Genomic DNA, 19,721 nt, shown 5'->3' with positions numbered 1-19,721 from the left:
TCAGTAGGCCTGCGCACCGTAGAGGCCCGGCAGCGCGGACACGCTGGCAGCGATGTGCCGGTTGATGTTCAGGTTCTGCGACAGGGCCGGCGCTCCGTAGTCGGCGTACAGGCGCAGGGCGTCCAGCGGCGACCCGTCGCGGATCCGCTGGCTGGCGCACAAAGCCACGTACTTGTGCAGCACCTGCGAGACAACGGGGGCACTGCGCATGCGTGCTGCGAAGTGCACTCTGGAACTACAGTCCTCGAGCGCGCCTCTTCAGCATCAACCATCGGTCGTAACCACGAAGCACCCAAATTTTACTCGTTGTGAAAGAGATACTGAAGCTTTGTATGTGAAGCCCTCTCACCGCCGCTTGTTTCTCTGTATAATTACCACGCGGTCGCATAACTGTGAGTTGTGTTATAGTTTGCGGTCTGATGCCGTGCGGCTTATGGCGCCTTGATGCCAGCGCCTCCACTGGCCCATCGAGGCACCCTGGTGTTGCATTACTATCAGCTGCAGTATGAAAGTCGTTTCTAATCTACCCAGGGGCCGAGCATAATGTTTTGCGTCAGTCAACAGCGACCAAATGAACGTCCGCCTAGCCCGCCGTGTCTTCCGCAGAGCCACGCACCCACACGCATGCCCCAACCCCCACAAGATCTTAAAAAGGATGTCAAATTTTTTTTTTCTTTTTCGTAACCCGAAAAATGAGGCAAAGAAACCTTAATGTCTTCAAGCTTTCGAAGAAAGTACTTTGAGTACTTCGCTGCGCAAGCGCTTGAATACTGCTGCAGGCATGGATTGGTCGAATATTGCGCGACTACGCGATTTTTCTTTTCTGTTTTGCAGCAGACTGGAAAAAGGCAAGAGTGTATTAAGTCGGTGGCTTTGTTTACAAAACATATAACGATTTAGTTTCCCCAGCACTCTTAAACCTCAAATTTTCAAGCGACATTGCATGTGTACCTAGTTTTGTGCGATCAGCATGCACACACACATTTGACGTAACATCAGCGCAGCCAAAAATGCGAACAGGAAAACACTTCTGCCAAAACCAGAACCCAAAAAAATTAGCTGCTGAAAAAGAAATACACGCACGGTCTGTACTACACTTCCTCACGGTGAACATCGCACCTGATGATCAAAATGACAAAGTGCGCTAATGGTTGATATGCCCTATTAAAATCTTGCTTTCCTGCTCTCATTTCAATTGTTTTGTTCGCGCTTCATTTGAAGCTGACAGTACGTACTGTGAACGATATCTTTCCCGCCACTGTCTTTTCCGAAGAATTAAATAAGGTTTGACTGCTTATGTATTTTATAATTCATGTCACAAATTTCCTCACACGCTGAACATAGGTAGTGAGGAGTATTGAAGCACCAAAAGGAAATTAGGCGTTCTTTCGTAGAACGCTTTGACGACGGCATACGTGGAGCATCCACAGCAGTCCACATCAGCTGCAGGTGGATGGGGGTGGGGGGGAGAGGTGAAGGAAGCTGAAGATGCATTTTAGAGCACAGCTCTTTTCGGCTGTTCCTGCGTTCCGCGTCGTAGGCGGCGTAACTGGTTGTCCATGTTGCAGAGCGAATTAAATGCAGCCTGGGAGGTGGCTGCCGCGGGAAGATCCAGGCGGGTAGCTAACAGCGTAACACGCCACCTGCTACACTGTAAACATGAACCAACCCAAATGGGAGTTTAAATGGTTGGCATCACCCTTTAAACTCCACATGCGAAAACAATATTACTCCATCAATATGGAGTAAAATGGTTTAAATGACCTATTTTACTCCCTGCACTCAATAATTAGGCATAAAGGAGGATTCTCCTCCTTATAACTCTCATTTTTAAAGAGAGTTTCTTGGTCTCAATGCGTCCAAGTTCCCAATGGAGTAAAAAAATAAACATTGCGCCATCCGTCCCGCCACCTAGCGTCTCGTCTGCTTCTGGTCAGTCGTCTGCTAATGGTGGTGAGTGACGACCCCTTGGTTACTATTGTCGCTGGATCTCTGCTCACTTCTGCTCCTTCACGGGCACCTGCCGCGATACAAGATATTGGCTTGTCGCAGTTTTCCGCTACAGTAAGATATATAACTGAACCGCTCCTGTGGAGCTTCCGGTGCTCTAAACATACCTTACCTTCCTTCCTTTGTGTTGCCAGCCCGTTACATCCCCCGCTTAGGCCTAATTCTTGCAGCTTTTTTCAGTGTGGTTCTCGCGGTGTTGCGGGAGATTTATTGCATTGCATAAACATGGAACTGTTTATTGGCTAGCTTTATTGGGGGTTTAACGTTGCAAAGCGACTCAGACTATGCGGGACGCCGTAGTGAAGGTCTCCGAAAATTTCGACCACGTGGGGTTGTTTAACGTGCACTGACATCTGTGATAGAACATAGTTTCAATGCTGAGCTCATGACTGATCAGTTGATGAGGCTACATTTTTTCTCAGTCATTTTTAAAAGTCAAGCCTTAAAGAAGTTAACATGCAAGCAAACACTGTCATACCAAACTACCTTCAGGGGTGTTTTCATTTTCAACTTATTCTGCTCTGGTTTTAAGTCAAATATAGCGTGGTGCATGACAGTGAAACTACCCCACGACTCCTTTTTAGTTTTGAACTATTGGTTCTAGTGTTACATCTTTTTACCTACGAACGTAGCTAACCAAACGAGTTCGTTCAGCAAAAGCAGATGACAAGCAGACGACTCCTGCTGCCTACGCCAACGCTGGGCTTGCAAACGGCGAAAAGAATGCGTGACGCGGGGTCACATTAGGGCAGCGCAGGTGGGTTGCCGGCGGCCCTCGAAGCTACTGTCTGTTTTCGCCGCCGGCACATGTTGTAAGAATGAGCCTGAATGAGGATGAATAAACATGACTTCATTTTTGGGCTCCATTTCTGTGGGTAGTAAAAATTTTACTCCCTTGTACATATAAATACCTCCCTTGTATAAGGGAGCAAGTAAAATACTTCATTTACATGGAGTAAATAAAAAATTCAGGGTGACACTTTGCTGACATAAAGTGCAGTGAGGCGAAAGCTCTAAGCTGCTTGTGTCACTGATGTGTTTTTAAGATGTTAAGCTTCGCCTCTAAGAGTGGAACGCGACAGCGTCTTGCAACGCTGCTAGGGAGTCCACAGAACGCCATCGCCCGTTCGGCTCAACGCCTTGCTCATCGGTAAATTGGGTTTTGAGGAAAGGAAATGTATCTGTCTCGCATATCTCGGTGGACTCCTGAACCTCGCCGTAACGGGAAGGGAGGAAGATGGGAGTGAACGACGAAACTGTATTCACTAGACGCGCCTTTGTTCATTCCAAACCATCCAGCTGGCATGGCGGAGTTGAATTGTGTCCTTGTTTTTCATAAACTATGGAGGCCAAGGAGCATATGTAATAGTGTCATAAGGGATGTCCTGTTTTCCTACCAGTAAGAACCTGATGTCATGCGGGTGTAGCGGTAAATCTTTCTTTAAGGTTGTTTGAAGCACATCTCAGAAGAAAACCGCAACCCAACAATCTAAAAACACGTCATCTATTGTTTCAGGTTTTTTACATAGAAAACAATCTGTTGACCAAGGGACAAAGAGTCCTTAATCATGCATCCATGTTTTGACCGACAGTGTTCCGGTGTGAAGTTTCAAGAAGAAAGTTTTCAAAGATGGGTAAACTGGCATTCTTTTAACCCTTTTGAGCACATATCTGCTCAACAATGCAGAAGTAGTTGTGAGATCTCCATGCGAGCATTTCATTGAAGGTGTCATACGTCTGAGGGAAGTGTATCAGGCACTGCTTGATCAGCCAACTTGGTTAAATGTGTTGATGACTTGGTTGAACTGAAAAAATTTTAACCTGCCGTGTCAGTGCAAGTGTTGCTGACATGTTTTACTTCTTTGTACCCGTTGTGAAAATGCAATAAAGAAAAAAAAAGCTGGCATGGCGGAGCGGTTAGCGTGCTCGTTTCGCACACTCCGGAGACCCTGGTTCGATTCCCCAAGTCGACCAATTTCCTACTCGGTTTTATTTATCTGGTCTGACTAGAAAGGTTAATTAGGCTAATTGGTTAATTAAGCAATTAACTAAATGCAGTCTCACTTACTTAGAGCATCACTATAAGATTATGAGAAAAGACGTGCGCTTGTTTTCTTGAACATAATTCTTGACTCGACGCTCTTTTTCATTTTCTTTTTCATGGTTACTAGCCAAAGTACAATTGGCTCCGTTTGAAATTCGCGTACTGTGACGTCACGACCATTTCGACCAATTGAAAAGCGTGACATATCTGTCGACGACTCCTGCTTACAACGATGAGGCATTAAAGGCTTTCGACTTAAAACCTCCTTTTGGGTGTGCGCTAGAGGACAAGCCATTTACTCGCTATTGGGTGTTTTTTTGCTAACAGTGTGGCGGTGGGGCCTTCGGGGAAGCGCAGACTTTTGAGCGTGCGAAAAGTGAGGCGAGGAGAGGGGAAGGCTCGAAGGCGCTGAAAATCAAACTTTTACTACAGGTAACTCAGCTTCTATAAAACTCATTAAAAAAATTCTCCCGGCGGATATTCGTGAAGCGGCGCCCTTTAATTCAGCCTATGAATAACGCACCTTCATTTAGAGCACTTGGGCATATACCAAAGCGCTGCCCCGGTGACTCAGAGGTTATGGTGCTCAGCTGCTGACCCGAAAGACGCAGGTTCGATCCCCGCCGCTGTGGTCGAATTTTGATGGAGGCGAAATTCTAGAGGCCCGTATACTATGCGATGTCAGTGCACGTTAAAGAACCCTAGGTGGTCGAAATTTCCGAAGCCCTTCACTACGCCGTCTCTCATAGTTTCTACCTTGATTTCTTTTGGATTACTGAAATAAGATTCTTTGGTAGCATTTATGATCATAATATTAGCCGGGCGCGTGAAGACGCGTTGCCAAATCGCTGCTGACATGCGCATTAGATGTACTACCGGGGTCAATGCCCCACTGTAATGCCTCACGGCGCTGTGGGTACTGTAATAAATAAATAAATAAAAAGTGGTATACTCCACGCGGCGGCAGCCGGAGCCGAGGAAAACTACGTTGCAACGCCATCTACAGGCTGCATCTGGGATCGAGACAGCCATTGCGTGACCTTTATTGTCAGCAGGCATGTCGCTTGGCTTGTTTCAATGTTTCGTACTTTAGCTTGCCAAAATGCCGCAGTTTTGTTTTGCTCCTGCTCCCGCCGCGTGGAGTATACCACTTTTCTCCCCAATAGTACATTCAAGAAAATAGACTGCTTACAAACGCTGTCGCTTTACCTAAACAAGTTGTTGCAACTAACACTCCTATATTATTTCTATGTTGAAATGTTAAAGAGGTGAGGGCTACTGAAGCGAACATTGGCCGCAAAATAAAAAAAGATACACAGAAATGGTTTACGGTTTATAGGAGTTTAACGCCCCAAAACGACTCAGTATATGTGAGACGCCGTAGTGAAGGGCTCCGGAAATTTTGACCGCCTGGGGTTCTTTAATGTGCACTCACATCGTACGGCACACGGGCCTCTAGAATTCCGCCTCCATCGAAATTCGACCGCCGCTGCCGGGATCGAACCCGTGTCTTTCGGGCCAGCAGTCCAGCACCATAACCACACGAGATAAATGGGTCTTTATGACTGAAAATTCTTTTTCCTGGTCTTCATAACACCCTAGGTGACATTATTGAAGCGGTCGCCATCTCGCAATACGAAAGGCTATCGGCCACACCAACTGGCAGACACATTCTGTCCACACTAGCAATAACATACGAACGACAAGGCGGATCAACAACTTACCTTCACGAGCATATACGGCAGCTTCTGGTCATTCCACCGATACCTCGGAACATCCGCCCAGATTTCCACGCTGAACGTCGTGCAGAGAGAGTCAGACCGTTGGGCAAACGTTTTCTTAATGATACCTCTGTAGTATATACAGGGTCTGGCTGTTCTGAAAGTAGTTTGACTTGTTTTTTCCTGGGCGAACGGGCGGACGAGAGGCGGTCTGCGCGTGCAGGATAGTTGAAGGAGGATATTGGGAATGCTGGGGAAAATCGGCAGTCGGCTCTCGTCCGTTGAAGAGAGGAGGTCGCTTGTACTGTGAACCCCTGTCGAAACGTCTCGTCACGCAGAATCGTCGAGCGTTTACTGGATCAGCGATACGCGATAAAATTTTGAGTAAATCTTGGTAAAACGGGCAAATAGACTCACAACATGATTAAGGAGGCCTACGGTGACGCTTCCACGGGTGATCAGGTGTTTTTTGAGTGGCACGAACTGTTCCGAGAAGGTAAGGAAAGAGTGGAGGAAGACGACCGCTCCAGACACCCTTCGACCAGCAAGACCAACGAAAATGTGTAGCGAGTGAAACATTTACTTAAAAGTGATCGTAGAATGAGTATCAGAATGATTGCTGATGACTTGAGCATTCCTCTAAACCAAGTTTTTGAGATCGTGACAGAAAACTTATCCATGAGGAAAGCGTGCGCGAAGTTGGTGCCGGGAGTGTTGTCAGAGGAGGAAACGGCCAACCGGTAGGATCTTCTTCATCATGTGAATGAGGACCCCGATTTTTTGCCCAGCACAAGGCGTCAACGCTGCTTCAGCCCCCCTAGAGACTCGACTCTGCCCCGCCAGACTTTTTTCTATTCCCAAGAATAAAATCGACGCTCGAGGGGAAACATCACGGACCGGTAGAGGTGGTTCAACAGGCCGTGACGAGGGAGGTAAACAGCATTCCGGTCCAGGCGTTCCTGGAGGCGTACGAAAACTGCAAAACTCATTGGCAGCAGCGCGTAGGTGCGGAAGGGTGGTAGCTTGAAAAATTGTAATCGTTTGTACTATTCTCTTGAATAAATTTTGTTTAAAAAAATGAGTCCTACTACTTTCAGAACAGACCATGTATATGTAGATGCAGCAGATTCCTTGGCTGACAAGGTGTTAGTTGTGGTCACCACAGAACATGGTACACTCATAACTTGGTTCATTACACGCACTCAGCACACACATGTACATAGGCGCCAAGTTTTCAGCCTGCCGGAAGGGGGCGGCATTGGCACCCGGGCAAGAACGCCTGAGGAAATTGGACGATAACAGGTGGGCAGCTAAGGTATTTAAATATTTATACAGAAAGAGCGTTGACTCACAGTGGCGGAAAAGAACTAGAAAACTAACCAGTAAGTATGCCGGTCATGAAGACGGAGAAAGAAAGGGCATTAAACGACAGGTTAAAAACGCGGAAGTTAAAAATTGGATGAATTCAATGGAGAAGAAACAGTGTAGAACTATATCGATGCTGGAAAAGGCAGATCAGGAAAGAATTTTTCTATGATAACTCAAGATGCAGTGCCCTACTTTTTGAAGCTAGGTCAGGGTGTCTTAGAACGCGCAGCTACAAAAAGAAATTTAAGGTAGAAGATGACACATGTGCAGTGTGTGGTAGATCTGTGGAAACAATTGAACACCTCATAATCAAATGTGACGGTATCCATCCGGATGTCGATGCAGGCGCAGTCACTTTTCCTTAGGCCCTAGGGTTTAAAGATAACAATGGTCATGTAAAGAAATCTGCAGTGGAAGTCAGCAAAAAGCGATTGGAGGATTGGTGGCTGAAAAGCAGAGATGTGGCATAAGCAGTGATGTGATTGGCTGAAGCCATTTTGGAGCAGCTTTTCGGAGCAGCCAAAAGGGAATTTTGGAGCAGGGAAACAAGCTTTTGGAGCAGCTCAAGGCTCATTGCCAAGTGAAAAAATTGACTTTGCGAGAAGTAAAATAGTAAAATAAGGAGGAAACCTTTGGGAACAAAAAGGTGCTGTTCAATAGGATGTTAGGGGCATTTCGATGCGAGCGAAATGCAAAAACACCCGTGTACTCAGATTTAGGTGCATATTAAAGAACCCCAGGTGGTCCAATTCTGGAGTCCCCCACTACGGCGTGCCTCATAATCAGATCGTGGTTTTGGCAATAATTTAATTAAATTAGAAGCAGTTGTGAAACATCATATGTTGGCCCAAATAACTAATTTTAGAACTTCAGTGTCATGTAATCTTTTATGCGACCAAGTATAGATCAGCCCTGTGTTATAGCCGCCAAGCCCCTATAGGACAGCAGTTATAAATGGACAACAAGGAATTCACTGGAACTTTTATTTAAAAATGACTAGAATGCAGATCACAAGCTTACAGAAAAACAATGAAAAAACACTATCAACGTTTCGAACTAAATAATAGTTATGTACACGACAGCACAACTTTTCGGCTTCTTGGCCTATCAAAAAGCAGTGGACCTATTCTGTGCCTTTTTTCTGTGAGCAACATCATTCAGTCTTTAACTGCAAAATACTGCCTAGTTGGCTGCCTTAGGCGACATTTTGTCAACAGCAGCTGAAAGCCTTGTTTTCCCTTCAGCAAGCAAGGTCTGCCCACTTGTGCTGCAGCCTTCCAAGCACGTCATTGTCCGGTAGTTCGACTTGCCCTACACGCGAAGTGTGCAATGGCGATGAAGATCGATGTCGACGTGAGGATTGATGTCACTCGCAATTGTGGGGCGCATGGACGTTTCAACCTCGAGATATTAGTTTCGCTTTCGGAATGTGAAAATACGCGTTTGGCGCAGCTTTGGCGCAGAATAACAAAAATGTAGCAGGATGTAGCAGGTTTTGCCTTTTGGCGCACATCGGCGCAATTGGCGCAGCTATTACATCACTGCATAAGGTTAGAATTGTAGGAAACCGTAGGTAAAGATGGTGGCGATTCTTAATGAGAAATGCCAACACAGTAAACAAAAAAAAAATAAAGAAGAAAAGCTGAGCATGGTGGCATTTGCCACCACCCCGTTTCAAAGGGGGCGCTCCTATCCATCCATCCATCCATCCATGCTCCTTGGCAAGAGATTTTAATTATTTTACTCTCAGGTTACAGAGTACATAAAGAATGGTAAGGGGGCCAAGTACTGATCTTTGAGGAACCCCAGAACCAGATGGTACAGTAGAGGAATCAGTGTCATTAATGCTGACGAATTCAATTAGAGGAGGAAGTCCACGGATACAGTTAAGAACTGCAGGGTCCATGTTTAGCACACATAGTTTATGTAATACCAGTGAGTTATTAACTTTATTGAATGCTTTAGCAAAGTCAAGATATATGCAGCCAGATAAAAAAAAAGCGGAGTCCAAATAGATGTGCAAGTCGTAAGTGAAGAAAGTTTATGGTTTATGGGTGTTTAACCTCCCAAAATGACTCAGGCTATGAAGGAAAGTAGTTGAGTGTCACAAGGGAAAAACTTTCGGAAGCCATGCTCTGTTAGAATTGTTATGCTTCAGAAAATTAACAAGATGTGTAAATATATCCACCATTATTAGGCATGCTACTGACCTGAAGGATATTGGTTTGGTTTAGTTTATTGGGGTTTAACGTCCCAAAGCGACTGAGGCTATGAGGGACGCCGTAGTGAAGGGCTCCGGAAATTTCGACCACCTGGGGTTCTTTAACGTGCACTGACATCGCACAGCACACAGGCCTCTAGAATTTCGCCTTCAAGAAATTCAGCCGCCGCGGCCGGGATCGAACCCGCGTCTTTCGGGTTAGCAGCCGAGCGCCGTAACCACTGAGCCACCGCGGCGGTGCTGACCTGAAGGATATGGGTCAATAGTTAGATGGATTGTTTATCTCCTGCTTTATGTACTGGTATGATCCCAGCAGTCTTCCAGTCTTCAGTAGTACACCATGATGATACGATTGTGAGAATATGCATTTCATGATGATAGAACTATACTCTAGCATTCCGTATAAATTCGCCATATATGCCATCAATTCCGCTAGAAGATGTTACAAGTCGATAAGCGGTGATACCTTGAAAGTCTAGCATCGTGGGATCCATCGTGAACTGATGGCACTGTTGGAGATCGAGACGTTGGACAACATTGGATGAAGGAAAGAATTGACGAAGACCGCTCCATTACTAGCAAGGCTTCCAGAGTGCTGGGTTTTCTCCGCAGAAATGCGAACAATTTACCGCCTAATGCCAAAGAGCTCCTGTATAAAACTAACATTAGACCAGTACTTGAATATGCTTGTTGTGTCTGGGACCCTTGGCTGATATTCACAAGATTGAAAGGATCCAGAACTTGGCCGTGCGATTTGTTAATGCCAACTACTCCAGAAATTTTAGCGTCTCCGCTGCAAAGAATGACCTTGGATGGGAATCACTCCAGCAGAGAAGGAAACTTCTTAGACTAAAATTTCTCCACACTGTCTTTCACAATAAGACTGGTATTAACAGGGAGCATTATTTGCGACATCCCGATTATTTCTCACCGCGTCTTGATCATGCCTTTAAAATTAAAGAGATCAGGTGTAAAACGAACTTCTTCAAGATGTCCTTCTTCCCCCAAACAATTCAAGAATGGAATAAACTCCCACATGATATTGCTACCATTACCTCCACTGATATTTTTTTCCTCACTGCGAAATATGCATTGTAATTAAGCCCTTGTTTCTGCAATGATTGTAAAAGTGTTACCTATCTGCTTGTTTGATTGTAAATTCATTTGCTTGCCTATCTTCTTTTTATCTGCATTTCCTGCTTTTTCGACTGTGTTTGAGTCGTCTTCCCCCCCCCCCCCCCCCCCCACTGTAATGCCTCACGGCGCTGTGGGTACTGTAATAAATAAAAAGAAATTGGGCGACATGCTGCAATCTATTTGAAAGCAGTGCACTGAAGAGTGTGCAGAGAGAGTATGAGAGAAGACGTGCGCTTGTTTTATTGAACATAATTCTTGACTCGACGCTCTTCTTCATACCGAGCTTTGCATGATTCCGGCTCAGGGATGCGCCTCGTAAGAGACATTTGTTGTTTTGAGATACGTTCTCAAACTATGCTGGCGCTCTGAATAATTTTTCTCCAGGCTCATAATCTCACCACTACCGAAAAAAAATGCACCCCATACATCACAAGGAACGCAGAGAGAAACTGGCCGAGGCTCTTGAACAGACGTTTTAAAAACTCACAAGACGTGATCTACGCAGATGCCGCTGACTATGGCAACGGTCGAAAGGCGCTAGCTGTAACCAGCGCGGAAACATAGCCCCGGGCACAATTCCAATTGATTCCTCTAAGATTGCAGAAAAATATATGAATCTTTGTGCATCCCTGCCGTGTCCTGGCGACGACGTCCTACGGCTGGGAAGTCTCCCGCTTGAACACGAGCGACAGCACCTCGCGGAAAGCCGGGTTGACGACGATCTCCTTGAGGCGCTCCAGCGCCCAGCGGCTCCCGGTGACCTTGAGCTGGAGAAACCGCTCTCCCACGCGGTCCGTCTGGATGAAGCATCGCATGTCCTGAACGCCGGACCAGTCCATCATGATCGTCGTGAAGACGTCCTCGTAGCGACGCAGGATTAGGACGAAGTCTTCGCCTTCCCGGTCGATGTAAATCCTGGGGAGGATTAGCAATAGGCCAGCGGAAGACAATTCAAGGCATTTCTTGTACTGGGATGAATACAATTACCAAGACACTGCGCGTAAGGGTGCTTCAGAAACGCTTTAAAGTCGCTTTTGATTTGCGAAAAATGCAGTGGCTGTTTTTATTTACTTCCTCAATAAATCAGAATGAGATGCCGTATGCAGAGTTTAGAGTATTTCTCCAAGCATGCCGATTATCTACACACTTAAAACATGGCAGTCACACAACCTGTCAATGGTTATTTCTGACGCAGTTCGTTAACAGACCGTTAGAAAGCATCCCAAGTACTGCCTGAAAGTAAGGCACTGAGTAGGGTAACGTATATAAGATGATTATCGCCGATTGCTGCAGCGTCTGATGATTTGCGGTGTAATCCCACACAGCAGCCTCCTTGTGCTCTGCGGAAAGCATGGAGCGGTGCGCACGGAGAATTGTTCACGGAAACTCAAGGATGTCTGCTGGGGATTAATGTTCTGCGTTAATGTTACTTAGAACAATGACCAACGCTAACGCAGCCCGGCAACAAAGGCAACGCGATGTTCAACGATCATTTCTGGGGTTGACTTCAGTGAGGAGGAGCATCATTAGTTGACACTTCTTAGAGGTACTTTCGCTCAAAACAGTGATCGATGTCTCTTCTGCAGCCTGAAAATCCTTCGCAGCTGTTTGCTACGTATTTCGAGTGTTCTGCCTTTTAAAAGGACGTAGACAAAAAGTTTCGGTATATAAGTTTCTTTGCCATGAACGATACTCACGGGCCTGGTAATCATGAAGATGAACTGGAAACGGCAGTGCACAGGGTGAATTATTTACAAACGATTTTGTAAAGGCAGTTTCGGTCTCTGTCGGTGTAGCACTGAAGTGCACTTCGACGTCAGGGTCGACCGGCCAACCTGGGCTTCACATTAGTGACCACATTCTCGAACCACATTCCTAATGAAGTCGGCGAATATCTGGGGCAAATGCACCTTGACGTCACTGGATTCCGGTGAAAATGCCGAGAGGATCCTCGGGCAACATTCAGAATAACATTAAAGCATTTTTTCCTCGACGCCTGCGACTGAAACTTGTTAGAAGACATCTGCTTACGCCCATAAAACAAAGATCATTTGTTGGCGTTCGAAGTTTTTGTCAGTGCGGTTTTCAAAAAAACTCACCGAGTGCTAACAGTGGCGTCATTCCGGTTTAAAAGAAATATGTGAAGTACCCGATAATCTCTGCGGAGGGGCACCCCTCGGGTGTCCTGCGCAGATGCGCCATGTTGCCGGACATGGAAAGCCGGCTGAGCATGATGAGGACCAGGTGTCTTAGCCAGTATCGGCGCCGACTCTGCTTGGAGACGAGTTCTCCGTTGCAGGGGAAGCTCTGGAGGCCACCTTTCGAGGACTGCAGCTCGTACGTCGCCTGCGTCCCGAACCCACATAATACTCCAAGGATTTGTCCTCCACAAGGTGTTAGCCTTAACATAGTCGCCGTAAGGTGTAAAGCTAGTCTACGCCTGCCATCGAACGAAAAACGCTTAAGTTAGATCATGGGCCTTTGTCAAAACATACATCATGTTGAAATGTCTTCAGAGGACGCTGAAAAACGCGGGGGGAAAATGGTCCATGCCGCAGTTTTTATTTAGAAACTTTCTTTTCGCAGGAGGCACAACCAAGAGGCATTACTGAGTACCAAATACACATAAAGCCGCCAGCTCGAAGTATTCCTTCTCATTATTTGTCGAACACTTTCTGTCGGAGACCTGGAGGAGGGGTTGGAGGGTCAGACTACTTCAGCTCGCTAGTACCTACCGTGCTTCCGCCACGACCATAGTAATCGTCTATTTCTTGATATTGCACCAAACTTTTGAAATGAGTCGCCTTCGATTGTATTAGTGCTCCGGCGGAATCTCGCATAAATTAGGACGCCAACTAAGAAAGTCGGTCGTTCAGACACTTCAGATTCTTTACGGAAGCATCCTTCATTCTTGAAGTGACAGGATCATAGCATGGAGTGAAATATGCTTCAGAAGCTATTCCAGGTAGCTTGCGTAACATCGGTGGGAGACTGCAGTCGCTGATACAGTCTTAACTATCTGCCTTCTTGATCGTCGTGATGCTACCTTGAGAATGAATCACTACACGCCTAGTCAGCCCGGCTTAGCAAGTATGTGCATTGCGCTGTGCTTCGAAGGGACACGACGACTAACGACGGCGACAGAACACCCCCCCCCCCCCCCCCCCCTTGAACAGCGCAATCTTTCAGGTTTCCGCTGTAAAGGCTGAACGCCAGCCATGCGCTCACTTCTCTTACTGGGAATCTTCAAACCGGACGACAGCGGAGGCTTGATCACCTGTAAAAAACGAAACCACGGTTGAAGTCAGGACCTAATGGGAGCTGTATATTGTCATCGCAAGGAGCACATCCCCCAATTTCCCTCAATGTTCCTATCAAATATCATTACGCAGTTTTGTGCCCTCCTCTGTACTCAACCCACCTTAATCCATGCAGCAGCGGAACGAAAAATCGGCCGTGAACTGAAATTATAATAGGCAAATGGAAGCTCATCAATGTGAGATCGAGATACACTACTACTCCAAACGTACATCTGTCGCATTAAATTGTTGATTTCCTGTAGATTTTAGTGCGAAAGCACTTATAGCGGCACTCTCAGGGTTTCAGGAGTGTTTGTGTATGTGCCGCCTCTACAGACTCTCCAGTGAGAAAGGAAGGCGCATAACTGGCTCCCTGGGTCAGTGGACACCTAAATCGCGCCTTGAGGTGCGTAGCGTTCACCTGCAAAAAATGTGTTTTCGTCAACATTTCGTGCTTCGCAATGCTAAACCGCCAGCCATTTTTCTTCTCGCGACTTCAGCTACTGCAGCTTTGGTACGCTACGGTTACTGATTCACCGGGCGATGATGAACCTCTACCGCGATGACGGAGTCCTCTTTGCAGACACCCAGGCGAGGAGATGAGCTTGCAATAGTCGTCCCGCACGACGATGCGCAGGGCGTAATTTGGATCGAAATGCTGAAGCAGGGGGCTCTTGCACACCAGCTGCGGAGGCAGGTAGACGCGTCGAATGGGCGTAAGGATCACCTTGCGCACCCTGACCATATGGGACGGTAGCTTCTGGGCGATCACCGAACATGCGAAGGCGTCGGTGCGCTGCCGGTGCCGCCTTTACCGGAAGTACAGGCGCTCCAGAGCGGTGCGGAGCAAGAATACTAGCGCTCGCTATCACGACACAAGGACGCTGTTCTTGATGTGCTAGATTAAGTGTCGCTGCAGCGTTGCACAGAGACCAGGGCGACAAAGAGGCAATAACGCTATGTATAGAAAGCATCGAAAGGGATCCAAGGAAGAAGAAAAGGTTGTAGCACGAGAAGAAATGAAATAAAAAATAAACACGATCAGGTTCAGGGCTCACCGGCCCTTCCTACTCCCCCAACCTCCCTTTCACGCCCTGAGATTTAGTTCCTAAAAATGCCATCGAATCACTTTAGGCTACACGCCGTTCACTTATTAGCGTACTGTATTTATGCATAGAGTCTTCGCCGATCACAAGTCTTAATACCGAGCTGCTTGTGTATCTAGCAGTGACGTCTACACCTAGTCATGCAGCTGTGCACCAACATCAGAGGTCTCTCAGGCGCACGTGTGGTGCTACACCTTTATAGGCCTTGCAAGCACGCGCTCCCTGGACGCCGGTTTGCACCGAGCGCTAGCACGGTTCACTTGTTCGCAACCGTCCAAGGAGCAGCTATCTTAACATCTCCATGTACCCGACGCAAAGCTACTTGCTCGACGATCAGGCACGCAATAAGGAATATGCGAAATCGCTGGCTCGCATGTATGCAAGCAAGCATTGGCCACAGTATCGAAATGGTGGGAAGGCACAGCAAACCGGACGTTGAATTTTCTAAAGGAAAATCTCGACAGCAGGCTTGGTCTTGAACGCAATGATGCAGATACAACAGCTTTAGAACATTCAAGTGAAACTTTGCTGGGAAGTGTAGCACACCACTTTTCAATATAGTGTCTACCAGTTACCATTTCCGCTACCACTGCCCTATAGAGGCCGAATGTTGACGCCAACAGCGCATTACACTGGTAAACAACTCCATCGGGAACGAAGTGATTACTCTTCAGGCGTTCATCTTCGAGAAATAACAAAAGACAAGCCGCGAGCTGCGGGCTGTGAGACGGGTGATGCAAAGCAGCCGCCATTTCTCTTATACGACTACAGACAGAGGAGACTAACTGGTGGAAAAGGAGGACCATCGCTTCTGGCCGGTGGGTGCTCCCGAGAAAGAGGATCGCGCAAAATTTCACTTGAATGTAACTTCTTGCACCCTCCTTTCATAATTCGTTATGTCGGCTACCCCTTGTTGCCACTGTCCTACTTTGGTGTCACTGCCAAATAATTAACCAAGGTTACTACACTGGTGCGCGCAATGTGTCGCCATGGGCACAAATTTGTGAACATACTTTGCTACACAAAACTCATGAACTGTGGTTACAACATTCCACTTAAAAAAAAAAAACTAGAAGAGGTTGAGCACTTGTTAAACCTAGTGATACAAGCGAATCTCTGTTAAGCGTTGTTGCGCATGGCTTCGCGCCGGTTCTGCGCGCCCCTCATCCAGGGCGAGACTGAGCGAACAAGTGCCAGCGAAGCAGCTGTAATACCTCATCCCCCCCCCCCCCCCCCTAGTCACGTGGTACAACAGCGGCGAGGCTCCGAGTGAGCGCAGCTACGGCGCCTCTCCGCAGCGAGTCACATGGTATGACGTCACTTTCCACACCACCGCTCCGCCGACTTAAGGTCAAACGCGCACCAAACTTGACCTTGAGAGTTGTAGTGGGAAGAGCAGAGCTTTCACTCTAAAAAAAAAACTGCTGTTCTGCCTTTAGTACAGAATGCTGCATTAAGAAGCTGTCTTAACACAATTCAGAAAGCAAATCTTACTTAACGCCCGTTAATGGGCGTTCGATGGCGCACGACGCGTGAAAAACTAAAGACCGAGCGTATAACAACAGCGTCCTCTACTTACGCCAGCAGGCACTTGAGTTTTTCCTTCCGTCCCTGTATAGCTAGCGCGATATTCACCACGTGCGAGGCGAGCAGGGGCATAGACGTTAAGAGCGCCCTTAAGCTTTTGTTGTTAAAGCCAGCCTGCCAACCGGGCTCTCACCTTTCCCTGGCTAAGCGAGAGATAGATCTCGAAGAGGGCATCCGCCATGGCACGGGGACACTCCTCGGCGCGCGCAGCCAACTCGTGGAACGCTTTCCGGCAGCTCTGAGAGTCCATCGCGAGTTGATCGGTGACCTGTAAAGGTGATAATCCACGTTTTGCTCGTCCGCGTTCGACAGTATCCTTTTCAAGCGCCGTTCGAAGTACCCGCCCGCTTTGTTCAACTTCGGTTCAGAAAGCTGCCGCATAGAAACAAACCAAATGACTCCGTAGTTCCGCAAAAATGCGTGCATAGAATGATGACGGAGGTTTGTATTTACGTAAGGTTACGGTACAGCGCAATATGTCAGAACAGCCAAGGCAGCAAATCCCCAAACGAAGATCATCTTTAGTCATCAACAGCGAAGATCCGACTCAGCTGTGTAGCGTACTTTGGAAGCAGTATTCATTCACTCGTGACATATCCTTATTTAATTCTTCATTTACACTTGCATGGTGTAGTATGGGGGGTTTAATGTACCGAAGCGACTCAGGCTATGAGGGACGTTGTAGTGGAGGGCTGCAGAGTAATTTCGACCACCTGGGGATCTTTATAGAGCACTGACGTCGCACAGCACACGGGTACCTTTGCGCTTCGCCTTCATCGAAACGTGGCCGCTGCGGCACGGATTGCACCCGGGTCCTCCGGGCCAGTAGCCGGGCAGCGTAGCAATAATGGGCCACCGCGGCGGGTATGTTTAGAATGTACTTGACATAAATCTTCTGGAGGTCAAGTACATAAACGTTATGCCATGTACTTTAATCCAGATGGATATATCGACACGTTACGGAAATCTTGTACTGTCTTGCAAGTCTGTCGGTTTCGGGCAGTTTTGTTAGGTATGAACGTACCCTATAGCGAGAGCGAAGCATCAAAGTGACAATAACAAGAATTGTTCAAGGGGATCCGAGGTTTGAAGCCGACAATTCGGATCATTTCCAATTCGTCCACTTTTGACTTCTGTTGTGGGGGGTAAGAAATCCGTGCAGCGAAATAAATTCCTACCTGAAAGCTCTCGGACCAGACGCTAAGCAAGGCGTGCATGACGCCGAAGTCCTGCAAGCTGGGCCTGGCCACTGCCTTCAACTCCTGCGCCTGCACCTCGCGCACGGGCGCGTAAAATACCTGCGCGTTTTTGCGCGTGCGCATGATCAGGTTGCAGAGGGGGTCCGCTGAGCGTCAGCTGCGCCACGCGGCTCCCGCCCAGAACGTAGGCGCCGCACTTGAAGGGTCCTTCACCGAACTCGACGGCACGGTCCCACGGGGTGGTGTCAGACAGGTTACACTGCGTCAGGCAAGGTGGTGGCTGAGCAGGCTGGTGTGTCGCATATTTTGAGGCTGACTGGACACAGTTTCCATTATTTTTTCCTGGGTCAAGGAACAAACGCGAGTTAATATCCTAGTCGAAATCAAGAAGAAATTTGTATGGGCAGGGCATGTATAATCCGAAGGCACGGTAACCGATGGTACCTTAACAGACTGGATTCCAAGAGATAAGCGGAGCAGTGGGGGCCAGGAAGTAAGGTGGGCGGATGAAATTAGGGAGTTTGTGGAGATAAGGTGACCACAGCTGGCAAAGGACAACGTTAATTGGAGGGATACGGAAAAGCCTTTGTCCTGTAGTGGGCATGGTTAGACTGCTGCAGATGATGATGGCTGGCATCAGTTAAAGCGCCCATCATCTACACTAATGGCTGTTAGGAAGGCGCTTCTAGGGGCCGCCATTTCGACAGTTTAATATTTGCCAAACCAAGAATTCAGGTAAGTCACGACTGTAATGTCACTCTATCACTATGCTTTGTGAATGGGATAAGCATATATGTGGGCCTTGGCCTGGGAGCGGGGTTCTCAATACAAGGACTGAAAATGTAGTACACCTGATGTTGAATTCCTCCTGCGGTAAGGCGAAATGTCTTCCAGCTTTCTTCCCGTCCGATCAAGCTTTTGCGTGTCATCAATTGAGTGATAATGTATATCTGCTGGGGCAGTCGTTTTGGCATTTTATGCGGATGCCGACTGTCCGAAGTCGGTTGCTCCCTCTCCGCATGGAGAGAGGCTAAGAAATCTCGAGAAGGAAGGGAAGTGGGACAAGGTTTGAAAAAATTGAGAGACACCAGTCACTGGGAACACAAGCTACGCAGTTAGAGTGAATATCCATAAGGAGCAGAAGACACTGCCTGGAAGCCCAAGGCCGGAGACAGGCCCAAGGAGCGCCGAAATACGTCTTATGTCCTTTAATATCAATCCACACTTTTAGTTGACGAGCAGTCAGCAGGCACTCGACCGGGGTTCTATACAGGCTTCTATACCGGTCCAGGGCCGCCGCGGTGGCTCAGTGGCTATGGTGCTCGGCTGCTGGCCCGAAAGACGCGGGTTCGATCCCGGCCGCGGCGGCTGAATTTCTTTGGAGGAGAAATTCGAGGCCCGTGTACTGTGCGATGTCAGTGCACGTTAAAGAACCCCAGGTGGTCGAAATTTCCGGAGCCCTCCACTACGGCGTCTCTCATAGCCTTAGTCGCTTTGGGACGTTAAACCCCATAAACTAAACCAAACCTATACCGGTCCAGGTTTCTATGGCACGTCGCCGAGTGCGTGTCCGTTCCTGTGTACAGTTAGCGCTTTACAAAACCGTAAGGATGATATACCAACTAGTCCCAGTAGTAGATTTTCTAGCTCTTTTCTGTACATACTTGGTAGGAAGACAGCGCAAAAAAACGACAACCACAGGGGAGGACAAGACACAAAAAAGAACGCTACCTCACAAACCTGTCAACACCCTCAAGAAGGCACCTCTCCTGGCCTTCACCACTGGCGTTCTGGACAATATTCCTGTTGGTCGCGGGCAGTTCGTGGGCTGACAATTGTGCTTCAACGGCAGGGTGTTAACAGCTTTGTGAGGTAGCGTTCTTTTTGTGTTGTCCTCCCATGTGGTGGTCGTTTTTTGCGCTGTCTTCCTACCAAGTATGAATTACCAACTAGCCCAGCACCATGTTTTATTGAAGTTCTTTTCTGTACAGCTTTCCTCGTAGTCCGTCAATATTTCTTGTAGTCCTAC

At 47.5% G+C, this 19,721-nt stretch overlaps 1 protein-coding gene across 1 annotated transcript in view; it reads right to left on the bottom strand.

Annotated features, from left to right (window-relative positions):
• The window catches only part of LOC149353226 (uncharacterized), a 40,124-nt gene continuing 20,403 nt past the window's right edge, over positions 1 to 19,721 (bottom strand). The window contains exons 5-10 of the mRNA XM_089575765.1: positions 16,627 to 16,761; positions 13,730 to 13,778; positions 12,709 to 12,847; positions 11,159 to 11,416; positions 5,779 to 5,848; positions 1 to 183 (exon numbers count right to left, since the gene is read on the bottom strand). Coding sequence (XP_089431891.1) covers positions 1 to 183; positions 5,779 to 5,848; positions 11,159 to 11,416; positions 12,709 to 12,847; positions 13,730 to 13,778; positions 16,627 to 16,761 — 834 coding nt within the window. The remainder of the gene's footprint in view (positions 184 to 5,778; positions 5,849 to 11,158; positions 11,417 to 12,708; positions 12,848 to 13,729; positions 13,779 to 16,626; positions 16,762 to 19,721) is intronic.

This window comes from Amblyomma mixtum, chromosome 3 (genome assembly GCF_055824585.1).
Source record: "Amblyomma mixtum isolate Tamu chromosome 3, ASM5582458v1, whole genome shotgun sequence".
Classification (NCBI taxonomy): Eukaryota; Metazoa; Arthropoda; class Arachnida; order Ixodida; family Ixodidae; genus Amblyomma; species Amblyomma mixtum.
Note: the sequence above shows the minus strand (reverse complement) of the source record. Positions and strands in the feature narration are given on the sequence as shown.